A 22,049-nucleotide genomic window follows, 5' to 3' on the forward strand; every position below is an offset into this window, starting at 1 on the left:
AATTGTACTTAAAAATTTAAAGCAGCAGGGTTATTTAATATTTAATTAAATACAGTTGATATAAAGATGACTTTTTTATGTAATCATATAAATTCAGTGTAAGCCAATATGTCTTGGAAACAGTTTATTTTACAGTGTCCTTGTTACATATGTAATAACAGTAACCCTAAACTAAACTCTAATGCTACCCTAACCTTATTGTACATTTAGTTCAACAATATTACTCAGTACTTAAATATATAATCACACTGTAACATGACACCTTAAAATTAAGTGTTAGTGTTACCCTTTATTTCAATGTAGTTACATTGTACTAAATAAGTAATTAGTGATGTTAATTAATGTTCTTAGAGTTACGGTTAGGGTTACGTTTAGGGTTAGTTACTTGTAATTATACAATACTGTTATTACTATAGTAAGTACATGTAGTAATGTGTAACTACATCACCTTATAATATTTTTTTTTTTTTTTCTCCAACTGATGCATTGGTCAAATGACACACAAAACAAGTTATAAGGAGAGATTTTTAATGTAAAAACATTTATTTTTGTCACATTTTACCTATTCAACAGACCCTTTTACAAAAGGTAATACTTAATAAATTGCAGAAACAACAAAATTAACAAAAAAGATTAATTGCAATATTTCATATATATATATTTATATAGCAATAAATTTAATATCCAAATACTTGCATATATAAAATAGCACAATTCCTTCCTATCTGAGAGTGATCCAGAGATGAACAGTTGGGCACTTCCGATCATCTTTTGTCTTAATGCTACAAAACACACACGCTTGTGTGAAACTAACACTTTTTTAGGCACATACGTTTGCCAGGAATACGATTTGGCATTGAGGGTTTATTATGGCACTTTGGAAAACAGATTGTCTCCAAGCTTGTTTGGTAAGGCATTTGCTTTGAGTGAATAAAAATATCAACTACATATCAAAATAACTTTCTTATTGTCATGGTATCACACCAAGAACTTTAGAAAATGCATTTTCTGACAAATACAAGAAAACATTCATAAACTTATTGCCCATATGTACAGATACAAAACACCTACGTAGTACAAACTACCTTCATTAACTGATAAAAAAGTTTGCATTTTGACCGAGGTCAACTCGTATTAACGTATGATTCTTAACACTGTCACATATGAAAATAGCTCTGCATAATTTATACAGTAAGATGCTTTTAATGCCTAGTTGACCTTTGATCAAAAAAAAAAAAAAAAAAAAAAAAAGAAATACTAGCAAATAGGTCTGACAAACGCACAGCGTTCGCGAATCTCTGGTTTCAACGTCTCGTGCTGCTGTTTTAACTGTTATTTAGATTTACTTTTCTTTCAAAGAGGTACTTTGCATGATGCCCACATTCAGCGATCCGAGAATCTAGGATTTTTAAGACATATACTGTAGGAATGCAAACAAATCTCATGTGGATTAAACACATTTGCTGTTTTGAGATGAAATCGAGTAGGTTTTCACCGGCCGATGAGAGGACATCAGGAATGTAAAGCAGGTTTCGGTCCATTCGACAAAGCTTTCACATCAACGATTGGTTGGTCTTGGTCGTCAGCATAGAAGAGTGCTAAAGATGAGTAAGTGAGTTTAGCTTGAGCCAGCTAGCCTGAGAAGCTCCTAATAAACAATCAGACGCCACGTCCTCCAGCGAAGGAGGAGACATGGCGGCTGAAAGCCAACATTTTTTCCAGTTGCCAGATTTGCTTTAGAAAAGAGAGTTTCAGTCACAACTTACAAAAGATAAATTCATGTAACCGAGGTGTGTTTTTGATAAAATCCAAAAGGGAAGCAGGGACTAGGTCCAAAAATATAAACACTCGGTTCACAATTGCATTAACACACAGGGTGAGTTTACAGTGATTCGTTTTTTCGGTCGGCCGTTCGTTCGCTTGCCGACTTATACATAATAGAGGTGGTCTTTATTTGGTATAGAAAGGGACTCTGGCCCATCTGTGCAGCTTTCGGGAGTGGAAAGGCACGAGAAACATGCGCAAACTCTCCATAACAAACACCAACCCAAGTCCTTTGAATAAGTAGTACTCCATTTAGAAGAGGATCAGCCATTTTTGGTCCATTTTGTCTTTACTTTCTCTTTCTTTTCCATCGTCTTCCAACCTCTGCTTCCTTGTACAAACTTTCCGGCCAAAATCCCTCCCTTTCCAGGTTCCTTGTTTGTCTTCACTCCGAGTGCAGTTCAAGTTTTGGCGTACGGGGAGCGGGCGAGAGGTGAGGGGCTTTAGTAGTAACTGCCTAGGTGAGAAGGCACGTGGGAATTGGTGTGGCGTGGCACGCCGGGATTGGGATAAAGCCCACCCGTCGGAGAGCTCCAGTATGGGGTGGTGGGCCCGAAGAAATTGGAGGACGTGACGGGCATGGACGGAGGATGGGGCGAAACGAAGTTGACCTTCTGCTGGTGGGCGTGGTAACTCGGCACATAGGGCAGGTCGGTCGGGTACTTGTACATGGTGGACTCGGTCGGGTGGGGCTGCAAGGCCTGAGCGATGCCGTGGAAGTCAAACTTGTAGGCGTAACGTTTGCCGTGCACTTTGGTCATGATGTTTTTGTCGTAGTAGTAGCGCAGGGCGCGGCTCAGCTTGTCGTAGTTCATGTTGGGCTTACTCTTGCGCTCACCCCAGCGACGCGCTACTTCGTCGGGGTCCGTCATCTTGAACTCTCCGTTGGTTCCCTCCCAGGTGATGCAGCCGGCATTGGCGCTGTCAGAGAGAAGCTCCAGCAAGAACTGCCACAGCTGGATCTGACCCGAACCTGGACGGAGACATGTACGGAGCATTTTACCAGAGGTGCAAATTATACAGCCCTATATATATATATATATTTGACACTGGAAAGAAAGATTTTTCCAAGTTTTTAATAAAACAAAGATTATTAATATGTAAAGATTATTAATATGTAATAACTTGAGTAACAATAATAATTCTGTGTTGTTTTAGTTTTAGTCACTGATTTACTATTATAGCCTTTAACATTATATATTTTTTATATTAAAATGTACATTTTAGTTACGTTTTTAATCGTTTTGTTTTGTGTTATGTTTTGATTTCGCCATTTATATTCATTTTTATATGTATACTGTATATTTCTTAGTTATTTTATTGCAGTGTCAGTTTGTTATTTTATTTATTAATACATTTTAATGTATTTCTTTATTTCCAAGTTAAGCTTATTACGACCTATATTTACATTTTAAAGTCATGCGCCCTCTAGTTGGCGTAAAAATAATTACAGTGTTGTGTTACGTCTGATGTCATGAAATGACGTATGACTGTGGTTACCAACACACATTACCAATGCAATGTGTGGACTTTTTCTGAATTGAACTGTTTTTCTAAAAATACAATATAAAAACTGTGAGTTTTCCTATTGTTACCTGGGTTGGCAAGTCGGCTGCTAGTGGGTCCTAATATCTGGTAAGGGTCTGAAAGAAGAGAGAAATGAATCAGATTTGACCTTTGAACTGGACGGTTGACAACAGTTTCATTGGAGATCCAGTAGATGAACTGAAGAAGAATAGCACTATCAACAATGAGTTCAATTCCCAGAAACTGAATTTATACTCCAAATGCACATTTAGGCTGCCATCTGCCAGATGCATAAACATGAAATATAAATATGAAAATAAACATGAATGTGTTCATGGCAGAGCGTTCCTGCTTACCTGGCTGAGGCCGAGCCTGCTCAGTGCTCTTGGACACGTTCTGAGAAACCACTGTAGGAGAGCCTGAGAAATGGAGAGAGAGAGAGAGAGAGAGAGAGAGAGAGAGAGAGAGAGAGAGAGAGAGAGAGAGAGAGAGAGAGAGAGAGAGAGAGAGAGAGAGAGAGAGAGAGAGAGAGAGAGAGAGAGAGAGAGAGAGAGGAAAAGAAAAGTTCAGCACATTTGTCTGGGTGAGCAGACGCACAAGTCTCGGTCCAAAGAAAACACGGGCCGAATATCTGGCCGAACTGCTAAGCACTTAATGGGCCTCTTCAGCAGCTCCCTGTGTCCCTGAACTAAAGCCTGGCCATCTGCTGACTGTCCTGTCCAGGTTAAAGCACACATCAAGAACGAGCCGCCTATAAAAGCACGAGTCAATGAATCAAGGTTGACTTCTGACACTCACCTTTGCCGCTGTGCATGTTGTTTGACCAGCCTGCCCTCCGTACAGCATCATAAGACGCATCTGGAGAAAAGACAGAAGAATTTAAAGGTATTTTTCTAACCTGCTCTTGCTTTTCCAAAAGCTCGGTGCGGCTTTGGAAAATGTTTTAATGTTCCTGCAAAATTTTATTCAGATTGATTACATCGGTTTATATCCCACTCAATGTCCTTGCCCGAGGAGCCTCTTTGTTCGTATTTGCTTTTAAGAAGCTCAAACTGTGTGTGTGTGTGTGCGTGTGTGTGTATGAGACGATGATTGTGCTAGAACTGTTTGTTTTTTATCTGGCAAACTCACACACACTCATGCAAGCACACAGAGACACTGAGAAGCCAATAATAACGCTGTCAGGACTGCAGTCAGAATCTGTTTGGGTGTGAGAACATCATGATCATCCGCGCGTCTCTGTTTTCTCAGAGAGCCACACATTACACACACATTTTGAGCACTTAGGTACATGGACTGTGATTTTTCAGCCAAATCAATAAGTTATATCAGTCTCTCAGGCATCATTGATGTGCTTTATGTTCTAACATGAAATGTTTCCTCCCATTACATGTTTTATTAGCACAACTTGAAAGACTTGTAAATGTGTGTGGTGATTAAGTGCATGCATATTTTTAATACGTTGATTCATTTAAAACTTAAACTCAATTATTTTCATTTATCCATCATATTTTCTCTCACATGTGAATCATTGCTGCACTCTTTCCCCTGGCCTTTCCTTACAGTCTGCATTTATTCTGAAGGCATTACATATAAATCATATTTGTTCTGATAGGGATGGACTGGCTATAGAGAGCACCGGGAATTTCCCAGACTGACACACTCAACTGCAGTGAAAGATCCTGGATCTTCACACACTTCTGCACTGTGGAGACTTTACTGTGCTTATTACTTATTATGCAATTCCACTGCAGTACAGAGAAGGGTTATTATCAGTCCCTAAAACTAAACGATCAGTTTATCTGGTCACACTTTAGAGTAGGTTACAGTTCTCACTATTAACTACGTCTTTTGGTAACACTTTATTTTACAGTCCTGATTCTCATGAACATACCACTAACTGGGTAATAACTATGTACTAACCCTTACCCCTAAACATTAACTTATATATATATATATATATATATATATATATATATATATATATATATATATATATATATATATATATATATATATATATATATATATATATATATATATATATATATATATATATATATATATCACTTTATATATATATGATTTTTTATTAGACATGTGAGCAACTGTTTATGTCATTCATGAAGAGAAACTAATGATTGTTCTTCAGCTCAACACTCTGGTGTTAAATCTGGTGTTTTAGAGCACCATGTTTTACCATGTCTAATATTATCTTTCTCACTGCAGTGTGAACACGCGTCTCAGTAGCATTCTAACATCACGATAACACACTCGAATGTGTGTACTATGATAAACAGTGCTGCGTTACCCCACACACACATGTGCAGAAGAAGCAGAAGCTCTGCGAAAGATCCAGTTGTCATCAATCTGCGCCTTTGTTTTGAATAAGCGACCTCTAGTGGTGAAAAATTACATATTGTGGCTTTAACTAGTTGCTTATTATCATGCATATTACTAGGCTATTGGCTGTTTATTGGTATATATAAAGCACATATTAATGCCTTATTCTGCATGACCTTATTCTACTTCCCTTAATCCTACTTAATAGCTAAACTTAACAACTCACTACACTGTAAAAAAATATTTAGAAAAAAAGTTACCTGGTAACCTTAAAATTTTAAGTTAATACAATTACATTTTTTTGACATTCAACAACCTTTATTAAAATATTATTAAAAGATTTTGTACGCATATTGGGTAATTGTGTGTGTTTTATTTGAGATGACGCAGTGAAACATGCCACATAGTGCTATTTTCATGATTTATCAGGTTTTTTATGTGGTTCAGAAACAATAATATTTTAAGTTTCTATTTATTAAACAAATGTCCTTCATTGTATCAACTCAAATTTTTAATTTCAATAAACTCAAAATTTTAAAGCAACCAGGTTACTTACTTTTTAAAGTTAAACCAACAAAAAACAAAAAAAATTTTTTTACAGTGTGTTAATAGGCAGTAATTAGGAGTTTATTAATCAAAAAGTCATAGTTAATAGTGAGAATTGGACCGTAATCTAAAGTGTGACCAAAATATTGAACACGTTTAATAGAAGCATGTGTTTTCACTGTAAGGGTGACCCCAGGAAACAGATTTGTATTCTCATGGCAGCCTCCTAAGAAAATAGCCAGATTCTCCTTCATTCTCAAACATACTCTTAATACATTCCCATCATGCCTTGCAGCAGTGCAGTGATCCCCTTTTCCCGAACGGAAATGAACCAATGACTGGCACTAATCAAGTTTCTATATGCCCTAGATGGACTTTTTGGCCTTGGTTCCAGAGCGAGTGCTTCCTCTAGGGCTTACAGAGGCTCTGTGTATGACCATATGGATGAAACTGCCAGAAACAGAGAACAAATGTTGGCCTGATGCTAGTATACCGGAATTATGTCTTTGAAAATAACCGTTGTGGTACGACTGTCCTGATGGCTCAAGCTTTAGTCCTCAACTCCACCTGAACAGGGCTCACAACGTTTGCGTTCAGCTGTGATGAAACACCGCCCTCTTCTGGCCACTGCGTTTGAGAGCTCGTCCAAGCTTTGGGTGGAACTACGAGACATTAACCTCTGAAGACAAAGAAAAATGTTTGCTTTGGAAAGTGCTGATAAAAGTACATGGCCCACGTTTCAAAAGCAAAACAGGATCTCCAGCCAACGTTTTTCAGCAAAAGCAGAATCCAAGAAAAAGGAAGACGCTAATCTCTAAAAGCATCTTCTTTAGGGGGAAAGAGCAAGACTTTCATTGCTCCTGGTTATCGTGAAATCCACAGCAGAACTTCACTGAGACAATGACATGCTCATTAAAAACACAACACACATCTGCCGTAAAATAAATAAAATAAGGAAATAAATCACTCATGAGAAAAAAAAAAGAAATTTCTCTTTAAACTTTTAGGAAAATTCCATACAGAAATTTCAACAAAACACGTTTCAAGTTTTATAATGACAATATCAAAAGTAAAAATACTGGAACTGGAAGTTTTTTTTTTTTTTACATTAGTTACTTAATATATAGAAGCATTTGGGTAGCAAAATTCAATTTGAAATGTAATATGCAAATTAAATGGCACTGCATATGTAAAATGGCAAAGCATTTCTTCATTTAAATGTACATTTTCGTACCAATATGTGCAACGTTTGGGGCAAAATTATAAACGTAAATGCAATAATAACACGTTGGAAATTTTCCGTTTCATATACTAGTTTTAACATGTAATTTTTACACTTTATAAGTTACAAAATTCAAATGAAAAAATGATTACCGAACTGATTAGATATGTTCAACATGAAAACTGTAATTTTTTTACTTAAATGCATTTACAGTTAAGACACTGAATGGCTTTTCAAATACATATACAATTTTTCTATATTCATTGCAATAATATTTAATGAAAATACAACCCTGAAGTGTCTAACTGTATTTAAGAAAAAAAAAAAACATTTAAATAACATTATATATTTTCATTTTCATTTTACAACTTATAAAGTGACATGCAAATTACATACTAGAGTAGGAAATGGCAAATGTAGATTACATTTTTAAATCAAAATTATGAATTAAAATGCCCATAACCTTGCACTTTTTATTTACAAATTGCAATGCCATTTTGCATATTACATTTTAAATCAATATTTGCAATCCAAATGCTCCCATACTAAAAACGAACAATTCTTCTACAGGATTCATTAATCTTAGTTATTAATGTCAACATTTAGTAATATACTATCAAACAAAACATGAGATTTTTTTTTACTAACATTAGCAAAGATTAATAAATGCTTAAAATATATTCCTCATTGCAAGCTCATGATTGCTAATGAATTGACTAATGTTAATAAATGAACATGTATAACAACATCATAAAAGCAGTCGTGCATATATATATATATATATATATATATATATATATATATATATATATATATATATATATATATAATATTTAAAAAAAATTGTTAACTTAAAAAAGTATGTTTTTGTGTTGTCTTGATTTTAAGTTTAGTCAACTTGAAGTTGTATTGTGACAACTTGGATATTTAAGTTGATTAAACTTAATATTTTTTTACAGCCAAAATTACATTTCTAAATTCATTAAAACTTTGTTTGGATGAATCCTTCCTTCAAGACACACCAGATGCATATTTTGCGCTATAAATATTGAATCGGCATGAACTGCACAACACATCTAGACACTGACTCCGTGTAATATCTGGGAAAAGTTGCTTTTCATTTAATGTTCCTCTATTTTAAGCTTTCTATCATTCTTTGTCCTCAAACACTCACTCTTTCCCTCTAACGATCTTCCATCCTTCACTCTCTCAGTGTCTGTCAGATCTGATCTGGAGCAGGGCCGGAGAGAAGAGAAAAAGAGAAAGAGAGAAAGAGAGAGAGAGTCCTGAGAGAGTTACGTTTCCTGCCTGCCGAGTCTGCTCACACAACCTCTCTTTGTTTTACTGGCCTTTTTTCCCCTCGTTTTTTCACCCCCCTCCACCACGAAAAAACACAGCAGCCAGGAGGAGAAGAGGGGTCACAAACCGATGGGGAGAACAGAGAAAGACAGAAAGAGAGAAGGAGAGCAGACTGTACACATCATCGGAATTTGCAAAGAAAACAGCGGCGGTGGCCGTGGCTACTGTCTGATGGAGCCGAGGAACTCGTGGAGGAGCAAACACTGACGGATTCGACCACCAGATCTCCTCAAGATCACATCAGAACTCCACGGCGAAACGAGAGACGGACAGATTGCATCTGGGATATGGATAGAACGAATCGGGCGCTTTTGAAAATGTCTCCTGTCCTGATTCGGGGGCCATAAATTTCGATTTGCTTCACTCTCACTAATGCGTGCATTAGGACCGTGCGCTATTCTCCCCCATGAGTAAAAGGCAAAGCACTTCAACACAAGGCCCAGCTCTAGCCCGTCTCAAGCCAGCAGTGCTGTGAGTGTGTGTGGAGCTGTGGAGCTGTGTTTGGGTGTGGCGTCTCCTCCAGAGACCAGGCTTCTGCTCTCCCAGTCAAAACAAGATTCTCGCCCAGACAGCCGTCTAGACTAGCTCAGTTTTAAAACAGCGCAGAAAAAAAAAAGTTTATATGGGCATTTTTAACCAAACCAGCGTCTATAGTGAGATTCTACTTTTTGTCCATGTGGCCGTTTAAACGGGACGAGCTCGTGCATTAAAACAGAGCGAAAGAATGCAGTGTGACTTATGAGCTCTGTTCGAAAGTCTGGTGAGATGCCCTCTCTCTCTCTCTCTCTCTCTCTCTCTCTCTCTCTCTCTCTCTCTCTCTCTCTCTCTCTCTCTCTCTCTCTCTCTCTCTCTCTCTCTCTCTCTCTCTCTCTCAATATCTATCTATCTGCCTGCCTGCCTGCCTGCCTGCCTATCTGCCTATCTATCTATCTATCTATCTATCTATCTATCTATCTATCTATCTATCTATCTATCTATCTATCTATCTATCTATCTATCTATCTATCTATCTATCTATCTATCTATCTATCTATCTATCTATCTATCTATCTATCTATCTATCTATCTTTTGGGTGGTCCATCCATCCATCCATCCATCCATCCATCCATCCATCCATCCATCCATCCATCCATCCATCCATCCATCCATCCATCCATCCATCCATCCATCCATCATTTCTATGTTCAGTTTTATATATTATAATGGATATATAAAATTACAAACTACCTTAAAATGTGGCCAAAAGAAGGGGTCTTAGAAGGCAACATGACCATTCAGTGCACTTATGATGCACACTGGGTGTTGAAACAGAGCCATTTGGGATACTAAACAGAAGATCAGTTGTTAAGATCAGTATAATATGGTATTTAATGTTCTAAGTGGAGTATTAATCTGTATTAATCTTTAACTACCCGTGAGAAATTGGCCTGGAATTAATGGCCTAAGATGAAAGGGTAAGTGAAAATAAATCCAGGCCATAAGTCTTGCTATCAAAAGTTCAATCTTCTGCTGATAAATGGCGACCTGTTAAACGGCCGCTTTCTTGAGGAGTGTTGGCATTTTTATGCCTTTGATTAGATCGCTAACTAAAGTAAATTCATCATACAAAGGATGCTCAAGTTTTCTCATGAAGCATTGCGCTCAGTGCTCCACTATGATTGACAGCTGTGAGAAGAGGGTCAAAGGTCTTACAGCCTTCTCAGCATTATCTTATCTTCAAGCTCACTGTACTAATGACCCTAATAAGTGTCTGTTGGATCGTGGTCCAGAACAGGTGGTCTGACTTCTGGCTTTTATCAGGATCGCTGGTCCTCTGGTCTTACCCAGATAGCACTCCTCTCAGGAGCTCCGGACTATCATTGTTATTACAGCCTTGTGCTTTCTGAAGTGGGAATGGCCCATAAAGTGGTGCGTTCTCCAGAGAGACTGTCAAACATTTACTTAAATGGTTTATAGAAACCGATTTCCTTGATGATTTTGAGAGGCTGATTTAATTTGGATGCGTATCTTGTGTTATCATTGGAAAGTACACAAGTAAATTACACAAATGAGTCACAGCAATCGCTGTCTATCATCTCTGGGGTAATGTAAGTCTGTGAGTTAACAATCTGAAAACTTTGGGGGACTCAATTTTAGCTTTGCATATGAATATTGATCAATTGGTGTCATGTGTTAGATATTAACCAACATTGCTGAGATAAATCTTGGAGTGCAGCTAATACTGCTGCGGATTCAACAGCGGGGATTTAATAAAAAATAAAATAAAATAAAATAAAATAAAATAAAATAAAATAAAATAAAATAAAATAAAATAAAATAAAATAAAATAAAATAAAATAAAATAAAATAAAATAAAATAAAATAAATATATAAATTCTTACACTTTAGATTAGGGTCCAATTATCACTATTAAGTATGACTTTTGCCACAATAAACTCCCAATTAATGTTTATTAATAGTTAGTAAGGTTGTAAGGTGGTAATATGTGCTTTATAAGTATTAATAAACAACAAATATTCTATTAATATGCATGATAATAAGCAACTAGTTAATAGTGAGAACTGGACCAAATAAATAAATAAATAAATAAATAAATAAATAAATAAATAAATAAATAAATAAATAAATAAATAAATAAATAAATAAATAAATAAATAAATAAATAAATAAATAAATAAATAAATAAACATTTAAAACAAACATTTAAAATAAACCTCTAAAAAAGAAACTGGGGTGACGATGCATTTATATATTTCAAAATGGAGGGAGCATGAAATTATTTCAACATCCCAGAAGACATTACAAAAACAATCCGTAAATATCCAAATCCCGACGCTGCATGAAAACCTTCATACTGTTTCTGTTTAAAAAAGACATGAATTAGCAACCTCTGAGTTGATCCGTTTTATGTGTAGCTGTTAATGCGAACAGAGAACTAATCCTGCAAACTAAAAAGCATTCACACCATACGGGCGAAAGAAGCAAATTAATGAATACCTGACCGTCTGATTTTACATCGGTACACTATGGCAGACTGTTTCTATTATCACAGGCAACAGATATTGATACTAATACTTCAGTAGACTGAAAACTGTTATTGCAGTGCATGTGTTTATGATGTAAAACACCTTTTCAATGCTATAAAACCGGTTTAGATCAAGACCTCATGCACAATACGCCTCTAAATCACCGTTATTGCGGTACACGTGTCTTCCATTAACACAATTTGTAGACGTTTGAGCTCAGATCAGCTGTTGTTCGCAGAGACACCTGTCTCTTCCCTTTCTCTGAGTCTCTCGGCCCTGCAGGTTTAGTCCAGTGTGGCACGTGGCTTTTGTCTTGCTAATGGTCTCTGTGCTCTGAGAGCCCTCTGCTGTCCACGTTCAGGTGGGAACTGAATGCCTGATGCCACACAAAGACAGCACCTGCTGGGGGCTCGCCTCGACCCGGAGCCCTGCTCTCATTCACAGCCAGAGACGGGACAGGGGCCAACTAAACACTCTCTACCGCCATTATTCTGATCAAATGATAAGACTTCCTCCTGTCGCATCCATATGCATTGTTCAGCTAATGTGCCTTTAGTGCTTCAGAATTACTAACCCGTGGACGGTACCATGAGGATTTCAGCTGAAAATGCTATTATTGCAATGACTGTATATTCAGGACAAATGAAAATGATTGTCGGAGCTGGACAAAGAGTTATTTTGAGGACGATCACGAGACGTACCGTCTTTGGCAGCCAAGCGAGGAGACTGGTCAGGATGAGATGGTGTGTTGTATGATATTGATGAGCTGCCTGCAACACACAAACATAATGTGTTAAAATGGTAAAGATGTCATTCAGGGAGGTTAGAAATCAGATATCTGACAAGAATTAAACATGTATTTATATTTGTATCTGTAATATGTTTAAAAATAAAATATAATATAAGTATAATAATTAACACAATATATATATATTATCAAATTGAGTTTATTATATAGTTTTATGATTTATTATATAATTTTATATATATATCATAAAATTATATAATAAACTCAATTTGATAATATAAACTATTCTGTTCTTAAATATTTATTAATTATTCAATTTATTCAATATACATTCTCTAAAAATACTAAACATAGTTATTGGATTTTATTATATTTTATTTATGTTTGCTTTTGCGTAACTTTATCATTCGTAATATGTTTATTTTAACTTGACATGTATACATGTATACTACATCCAATTTTTTCATCCATCCATCCATCCATCCATCCATCCATCCATCCATCCATCCATCCATCCATCCATCCATCCATCCATCCATCCATCCATCCATCCACCCATAACCCATCCATCCATCCTCCCACCCATAACCCATCCATCCATCCACCCATAACCCGTCCATCCATCCATCCACCCATCCACCCATCCATCCATCCATCCATCCATCCATCCATCCATCCATCCATCCAATATATCATTCCATCCAATATATCATTCCATCCATCCATCCATCCATCCATCCATCCAATATATCATTCCATCCAATATATCATTCCATCCATCCATCCACCCATCCATCCATCCATCCATCCATCCATCCATCCATCCATCCATCCATCCATCCATCCATCCATCCAATATTTCATTCCATCCAATATATCATTCCATCCAATATATCATTCCATCCATCCATCCATCCATCCATCCATCCATCCATCCATCCATCCATCCATCCATCCATCCATCCATCCATCCATCCATCCATCCATCCATCCATCCATCCACCCACCCACCCATCCATCCATCCATCCATCCACCCACCCACCCATCCATCCATGTCCTTACTATACTCGTCTGTCATTTTTGACACGTTTTTTTTTTTCTTTTTCTTTTTTTTTTTGACTTCTTGACTTCATTGAAAGTGTACGAAACTTGTTAAAGGTTTTGGCACTTGCTGTGTGAACACACAACATTTAATGGACATGATTTGAAAAAGGTTAAATGGTCTTTCTTTTTTAAAGTCACACTTGTATTCCTCATGGTCAAAAATTCTGTAACCTTTTTAAGATCAGTTTTTCTGCCAATTGTCTTCTCTGAAAAAAGATCGAACTAAGTCTGTGCTCTAAATTATTCAAGACTCACAACAGTTTAATATAATTTTGCACCATAAAGTCCTAATACAATACAAAATATTAATTAAAAAAAATATTGAACTAAAATAGAGAATTTTTTTTTAAATTAAAATATTTTTTACCGGTCATTTCTGACCAACATGCGAAGAGCACCAGAGGGTTAATAACAGTAAATTATGCATAATTTACATTAAACCAAACCCTAACTGTAACTACAGTAAGTACATGTAGTTAATTAATATTACTCAGTACTTATTTAAGTTCAATGTAACCACCTCACCCTCAAGAAATCAGCTTTCCCTTGAGCTTTTGATATATAAAAGGTCATAGCAATATAAGAATATTCTCTAAATTTCAAAGCTGAAAACTTCCTTGTTAGTCAAAGAAAAGCTTTTATAGGCACCAGGCCAAGAAAACGAATGTGTGCTTCATCCTGACGTCAGTGGGCAACGAAAAACACACATAGCCCCGCCCACCGACTCATCTAATCCAGTAGCCCCGCCCACCAACACATCTAATCCAGTAGCCCCGCCCACCAACACATCTAATCCAGTAGCCCCGCCCACCAACACATCTAATCCAGTAGCTCATGGAGGGCTTGTGCTATCTGGTCAACAACAATAAACATGCCGAGGAAGATTAAGATATTCTGGGGTTGTGGAAGAACACAGTCGTTGCATAAGCCTCCTTCTGATCCTAATATTAGGAATGAGTGGTTGAAGTTTATTTTTAATGAAGCTCCAGCTCACGTGGGGAAGACAGTGGTGTTCACTTCAGTTCACTGCGGGATCGTTTGTAAACTAATCTCCGTTCAATGCTGGATTTGGATCCGACAGGAATGGTTCAACACACTTTATGTAAGTAAAACGTGTTTTGATATGTGATAGTACTGCATTGTTATAGATCGTTTTGCTTGCGTGTCCGTGTCTAACAGAGCAAACCTTTACACGCTGGACTCAGACACATATGGGTGAGGGCTCGCAAAGCCCAGCAGGCCGATCAATCATAATATTCTTGTTCTGCTATTCTCTCTCAAATTGACATTTGAAGGGCGGTGTGTGTGTGTGTGTGTGTGTGTGTGTGTGTGTGTGTGTGTGTGTGTGTGTGTGTGTGTGTGTGTGTATGCGGTTCGCACTTATATCGACCGATCATGCTGGCTATGTGTAATATAAAAATAATAGTCCAATAAATCGCAGGTGGATGAGAAATAAATCATTGTGTTTGTTTGATAAAAACGTTTACGAGCCCTGTGGTCGAGAGAATCATTCTGGTTGCCACTTCTCCTTCAATCTCTCCTCTCCGTCATGTGATTGGACAGGGGAGCTAAAGCTCATTAAATATGCAAATCTTCTCCAATCCTAGCTGTGGGCGTTTACGTCTGCGGCACGCCCATCATAACCCAGTGTTTGGGAGAGAGCCTCACAACCAGTGTAGAAAATTGCCTATTACTTATTAGTTATGATGTTTTTGAATGTAAAAACCACACAAACGTCATTAGTTGGTCTCAGACAACAGTATAAAAAAAAAAAGCCCGTTCATGACACCTTTAAAGTAAAGTGGCCATGAAGATCACATCTTAGTGATGAAATAAAATGGGTGTTCGTTTCAACTAAGGTGTATAAACGTGTAATAACTATGTAATTACATAGTATCAAGTCATCTAATTTCATATTATATAACAAGTCACATAATCAAGCATCACACATTCATCACTGATTCTCAACTTTCATTTCTCTTCACACAAGCTCCCTCAGATTTGTCATCACAATCCAAACACAATCTCCACTTTGCACAGAGAGGCATTCATGTGCAGTCTGAGAGTGTTTCCAGCGAGCCGTCCCTGAAGCGCTCTCTTAATTTTAGCTGCTTTAACTCATAAATCAGCGCAAAGGAAAACAGAAGGAAAATTGCGCTGGCAAAACACGAGTCTTCCCACTATGGACGGAGGGCTGATGGTTATAGCGGTGGGATTTCAGCAGATGCAGAAAGAGGGATTTGTTGTTTTTTTTCTGAATGAAGAAAAGGAAGTGGTGATGTTTGTCGTTTTCTGTGTTCTTTGATCAGCTCAGAGAAGATAGCAGGATGTTTTAATGTACGTGTGAGTGTGTGTAAGTATGTTTTATGGGGGAGGAGAGCGCATTGAACACATATTTTAACCTCCAGGCCCCTAAACCCCCCTAAGCGCTGCTGTTGGGGCCGCAGAACAGGGCAGTCTTTGTGTGGGGTGAGATCCCCACATGGCAATCAAAGACTGCTGTTCCCATACAAAAATAACCCCCCACAAATCCACTGAAGAAAGAGAGAGAAACTTTTATCGGATAACCAGCAGGCAAAATAAAGGCAAACATTCTGTACTACAACATCTTTGTTAAGCAGCTCTGTTTGAGTCGACGGGCGGTGCTTCGCTTGTTGATGCTCTGCTGATGAGAATGTGTTGGGATTCTGCTAAATCACAAACTTCCTTCATTTCAGGGCATCTTTAGTCGTTCTGCTGATTTAAAGGGTTTCTATAATTGACAAAAAGTCAACTATTATGGAAATGATTAAGGTTTTTTGTATATTTACCATAAAACTATTTAGATACAATGGAATCCATCCATCCATCCATCCATCCATCCATCCATCCATCCATCCATCCATCCATCCATCCATCCATCCATCCATCCATCCATCCATCCATCCATCCATCCATCCATCCATCCATCCATCCATCCATCCATCCATCCATCCATTCATCCAATATATTGTTCCATCCATCCATCCATCCATCCATCCATCCATCCAATATATTGTTCCACCCATCCATCCATCCATCCATCCATCCATCCATCCATCCATCCATCCATCCATCCATCCATCCATCCATCCATCCATCCATCCATCCATCCATCCATCCATCCATCCATCCAATATATTGTCCCATCCATCCGTCCGTCTGTCTGTTTATCGGTCATTCTCTGTCTGTAAACTTTCATACACTATTTGTATTGCACTTTATCCCATTTTCTACCTCAATTCAAATTGAAATCAAATGTATGATCTGAATGAGTTTTGAAGGCATTGTTTCAGGTCTGTTGCAGGTCTGGATCACCTCATTAGTGTTCATTACATAAGTATAAAACAGCGACTCGTCAGCACAGAGAACAGAAGAACAGCCGATGTGTGACAACAGAAGCGCTCAGGTTTAATCCTGGACGTTTGAGCTGCTTTATAAGGCATGAGTCAATCTTCCACAAGCTGTAAACAGTAGAAATGTAGATCCACTACAAGATACATAATCCCTGTACTTAGGAAGGTGATGAAACTTCCAACATAAGTGATAATCCACCGCAAATGGAGGACAGATCAATAAAAGCTTGTGGGAGGGAGGAGAGAGAGAGAGAGAGAGAGAGAGAGAGAGAGAGAGAGAGAGAGAGAGAGAGAGAGAGAGAGAGAGAGAGAGAGAGAGAGAGAGAGAGAGAGAGAGAGAGAGAGAGAGAGAGAGAGAGAGAGAGAGAGAGAGAGAGAGAATAGGCTGTTCATATGTTTATGGTCTGTTAAACCATCAACGGTCTCTGAATGTCCCACTCTGAATTATCACTGTGACCACTCTGTCTCATAACTTCAGCCAGACCTGCAGCACTGAATCAAACGGCTGTGTGTGTGTGTGTGTGTGTGTGTGTGTGTGTGTGTGTGTGTGTGTGTGTGTGTGTGTATGTGCGCGGATGTGTGTGTGTGTGTGTGTGTGTGTGTGTGTGTGTGTGTGATCTGTAAACTTATTCTTAGAACTTTAAAAAACAAAACAATAACAAATGTAGCTTTTCTAGGCAAAAATAAGTGACATGAATTTCTTTGAATTCATATGAATTTTAGATCTTCTTTACATTCAAATTTAAGTTCATTGCAAATAGTTTTTGCAAAGTAACTCTACCCACAAACCATGGATTAAATGATTAGTCATATATACGCCAAACTACACACTGCATGATAAACGTTACAGTTATTGAACGGAATGAACGCTGAACTGACTTAAGCTGAATAATGACACGATCGGTGTGTTAGAGCTGATTTATTGAATGTTAATATTGTGAAGCTGATACTCTGTACTCTATTTTTATTGTCTAAAGTAAACAACTGTGTTTAGCATTTTGCAAACCTTGTGGGTCACTCTTAAAGTTAAGTGATGATGACTATGACTTTTACCTCAAATACTGCTTATTAATAGTTAGTGTGGTAGTTGATAAGTTTAGGTATTGGGTGATTAAGGGATGTAGAATATGATCAAGCAGAATAAGGCATTCATATGTGCTTTATATATACTAATAAACAGCTAGATATTAATATGCATGATAATAAGCAAATAGTTAGTAGTAAGAATTGGAGGGGAAAAAATATTAATTTATGAATTGCGTTAGAGTTTGAATTAAGCATTCAGTTCTCTGAATATCAAGAAGTTGTCAGATGACCCAGTCAGTTGTGATTGGTCTACTGCGTGCAGCTCATGTGGAACGTCTAACACCATTACTGGATTACGGCTTGTCAAGTGTTGAACATTTTACAGTGTATGAACAGACACGGCATCATTCTAGCTTTACCAATTCAAGCCAGAGTCCAACGAGGAAACGGCCAGAGTTGCTGATGAACCAGAAAGTGAATGGACACGACTGGAGACGGAGCTCTCTCAGTGATAAGTGTCAGTGTAGTTCATGGCACTCTTCAGGCCGATTGAACATGCAGAATCGGAGTACGATTTTTTGAGAAGTGAAGTGCTGTCTGATTAATCTTACCATTTGTTACTTCAGTGTAACGTGTCACAGACAATTTAATTGACAAATTTATTTCAGGTGCACGTGTGGGGAATGAATCAGAACGCCTAGCAAGGCTGACAATACGCTAATATTTCATCTTGACGTCACAAACAAATGGCTTGGGATTCGTTTAAAAAACGATTCGTTTAGTTGACTCAGAGTCGACTCTAACTTTTGAGAGACAATAACTTTATATTCGGTGCACTTTCAGATCAAAAACTTAAATCTAACATAGAGCTATGTGACACATTACATGAAAGGTAATTTTCAAAAATCCATAATAGGGGCACTTTAAACAACATAACTAATTGCTTCTTTTTTAAAGAAATGATTAAAAGAAAAGATTGTGCTAACTACTGCTATTTGAGCCTTATAGTGAGAAGACGAAGCTTCCGATACAACTACCAGAAAATTAAACTTTTATATTTTAAGAGTGTTTTAACACATGCACACACACACACACACACACACACACACACACACACACACACACACACACACACACACACACACACACACACACACACACACACACACACACGCAGACACACACACACACACACACACACACACACACACACACACACACACACACACACACACACACACACACACACACACACACACACACACACACACACACACACACACACACACCTTTCCAGTCTGTACAGTGTGTAAGTTGAGCTAAAGGCAGCAGTTCAGCACCGCTCCCCTCCTGCAATGAAATTCCAACAAATTCTCAAATTGCAGCCAAATTGAAAGCACATTGGTGAGTGGGCGGCAATCGCTAATAAAATCTGAATAACTGACCAACTGCAAAGTCAAAACAAAACCTCCTACAGATAGCAGCACCTTTGAGCTTCAGCATCAGTCCACATATTCACCAGCTCTGCATCTTCGGCTGGTTATGATGCATGCATGTGTGTGTGTGTGTGTGTGTGTTTGTGTGTGTGTGTGTGTGTGTGTGTGTGTTTGTGTACTGAATGAGTCAGCGTTTGCCTGCAGTTTGGCCTGAGGCGGTGCCCGTCCTGCCCTGCTCCGCTGTGACACGGAGGAATGTTAATCAGACTCTACGTAAACACCACAGCATGTACACATGTGTGTATGAAATGATTTGCGAACAGCGGGGGCCGTAAACATGCAGCAGGCCGAAGAGTGTGTGTGTGTTTGCGGTTCCAGACCGAGTGTGTGAGCTGAACCTTTATTGCGGAGGGCTGTGATTGTGTTTGTTTGTGTTACAAGAGGAAAAAGATCATCTTTGGTTTCAAACCCTGAACCCCGGGGGCTCAAGAGAAAGCTAAACATATGGTCCTACATACATGTACACACATTCCTACATGTAAACTACATAACACATGGTCCTCTTAAAGGGACAGTTCACCCACAAATAAACATTGTAATCTGTTACTCTTTCAACAAAATGATCGTCCTGTTAATGGTAAAAAACGATGCTGTAAAAACCTGTTCATTGGTGGACAGTACGTTCCCTTACTCTAACTGTAATATATCTAGTGAGGCAGTGTTAAACGTGCCGTTTTTGGAAGTAGAATGACACATGATCATTGGCTGAAGGTCAGATTTAAATGGCAATGATTTTAAAATGAAACACAAGCGCTAGTTTTGATTGATGTGTTTAGCCTTTTACAAAGCGTTTGGGTCACACATTAGATTACGGTCCAATTCTCACTATTGACTATGATTTTTGCCTCTATAAACTCCTAATTACTGCATTTTAATAGTTAGTGCGGTGGTTTTTAGGTTAGGTATTGGGGTGATTAAGATATGTAAAATACGGTCATGCTGAATAAGGCATTAAAGGTGCACTATGCAACTTTCCGTCCACTGGAGGGCGCCTATTCAAAACAAATGCGTAGTTTGATGACATAAAGTGTGAGCGCAGCATCTTGGTAGATATGGTCTTCTCATCACAGCCGGGGGAAAATAGGACTCGGGCAGAAATCGCGTTCATGCATGCGGTTATTAACGTTACTGTAGTCTAAAGCAGAGCAGGACCGAGTGTTGTGGAGCTGAGCACGGCCGCTGGAGCTATTGTTAAACAAATACCCGCCTCGCAAACACCGGGACTTTTATTATGACGGGGCGAGACACATTTCCAGGGCGCCTGCACTGATCCGCTCCTCCAGTTATGATTATAAGATAAAGCAGCTCTGTTTATCATATTAGACACATTTAAGTGTGTTGAAAATGATGTTATGATGTTACTCCGAGCGTTCACTTGTTCACACTGCTAAGAGTAAAGCGCTCCTGCAGAATAAAAGCCGAAACCGAGGGTAGCGCAGATATGACGCGATTGACAGGCGACTCCTTCAAACGCTATGCTGCAACGTCCCTGTCCTTAGTTAAAATAGCATTTTTCTCACAATTTACAAATAGTTGGAAACTTCTGGGATATTGTAGGTACTCAACTGAACAAAATATATAACACCGGCCTAGTGGTTTTTGGATATTTTACTGCAAAAATACTACATAGTGCACCTTTAATATGTGCTTTATACTCTCTAACAAACAGACAATATCCTAGTAATGTGTGTTTTTACAGTAAAGCAACCACAGCTTCATTTGATCATTTACCATGAAAATCAGATTTTGTTTGAGTTGTTGTTGTTCTTCTCTGGAACACGAAAGGAGATATTTTTGACTGGATAATATATTTTTGTAAATTATTATTCCCTTTGTTTTGACCCACTGGCATGTTGTATGGAAAAACATTTTTCAAAATATCTCTTTTTGTGTTCCAGAAAAGAGGAAAAACCGGTTAGGAATGTAAATGATGACAGAATTGTCATTTTTGGGGGTGAACAAACCCTTTAAGAGTCACAATCAGGTAAAAGGAACACAAATGTGTTTTGGCGGAGAGCGAGTAGCCTCCGGTAGATGGGACAAGACCATCTCTCTTATTATTATTATTTGATTTTCGCTCGGGACGCCTTCCAAGGCAATACACATGGTGGAGTGGAGGATTACGAACTTTTTCTTCTGTTTCCAAAACACACAGGCTAAATCAAAGAAAGAGCAGAAGGCAGATCCACAATGCCCGGCGCGTAAGCTCTGGCTCAGTCCCGGGGCAATCGTCCCTAATGAAAACTCCAAAACCGAGTCCTCTTAAAAAAAACACCTGACAGCTCGCAGACAGGCCGGGCTCTGCCCTACAACTCACAATGGCTCTCTGTTATACTCCGAGTCTGTATGCAGGCCCACTGCCTGGCCACCAGTACAAAAAACCGTTGACACCCACGGAATAAAGTTCCCATTACCTCACAGCAGAATCCATCACTATTTTTTAAGGAGGACC

The 22,049-nt window shown here is 38.2% G+C and overlaps 1 protein-coding gene across 3 annotated transcripts in view; it reads right to left on the minus strand.

The window, feature by feature from the left end:
• Positions 1 to 511: 511 nt before the first annotated feature.
• Positions 512 to 22,049, minus strand: part of fli1 (Fli-1 proto-oncogene, ETS transcription factor) — a 37,724-nt gene continuing 16,186 nt past the window's right edge. For all 3 annotated transcript variants that reach the window (XM_067419288.1, XM_067419287.1, XM_067419289.1), the window contains 5 exons: positions 12,550 to 12,618; positions 4,150 to 4,209; positions 3,708 to 3,770; positions 3,420 to 3,467; positions 512 to 2,797 (listed from right to left, as the gene is read on the minus strand). In XM_067419288.1, the coding sequence (XP_067275389.1) occupies positions 2,268 to 2,797; positions 3,420 to 3,467; positions 3,708 to 3,770; positions 4,150 to 4,209; positions 12,550 to 12,618 (770 nt within the window). In that variant the 3' untranslated portion in view covers positions 512 to 2,267. The remainder of the gene's footprint in view (positions 2,798 to 3,419; positions 3,468 to 3,707; positions 3,771 to 4,149; positions 4,210 to 12,549; positions 12,619 to 22,049) is intronic.

The sequence above is a fragment of the Pseudorasbora parva genome, chromosome 16 (assembly GCF_024679245.1).
Source record: "Pseudorasbora parva isolate DD20220531a chromosome 16, ASM2467924v1, whole genome shotgun sequence".
Taxonomy (NCBI): domain Eukaryota; kingdom Metazoa; phylum Chordata; class Actinopteri; order Cypriniformes; family Gobionidae; genus Pseudorasbora; species Pseudorasbora parva.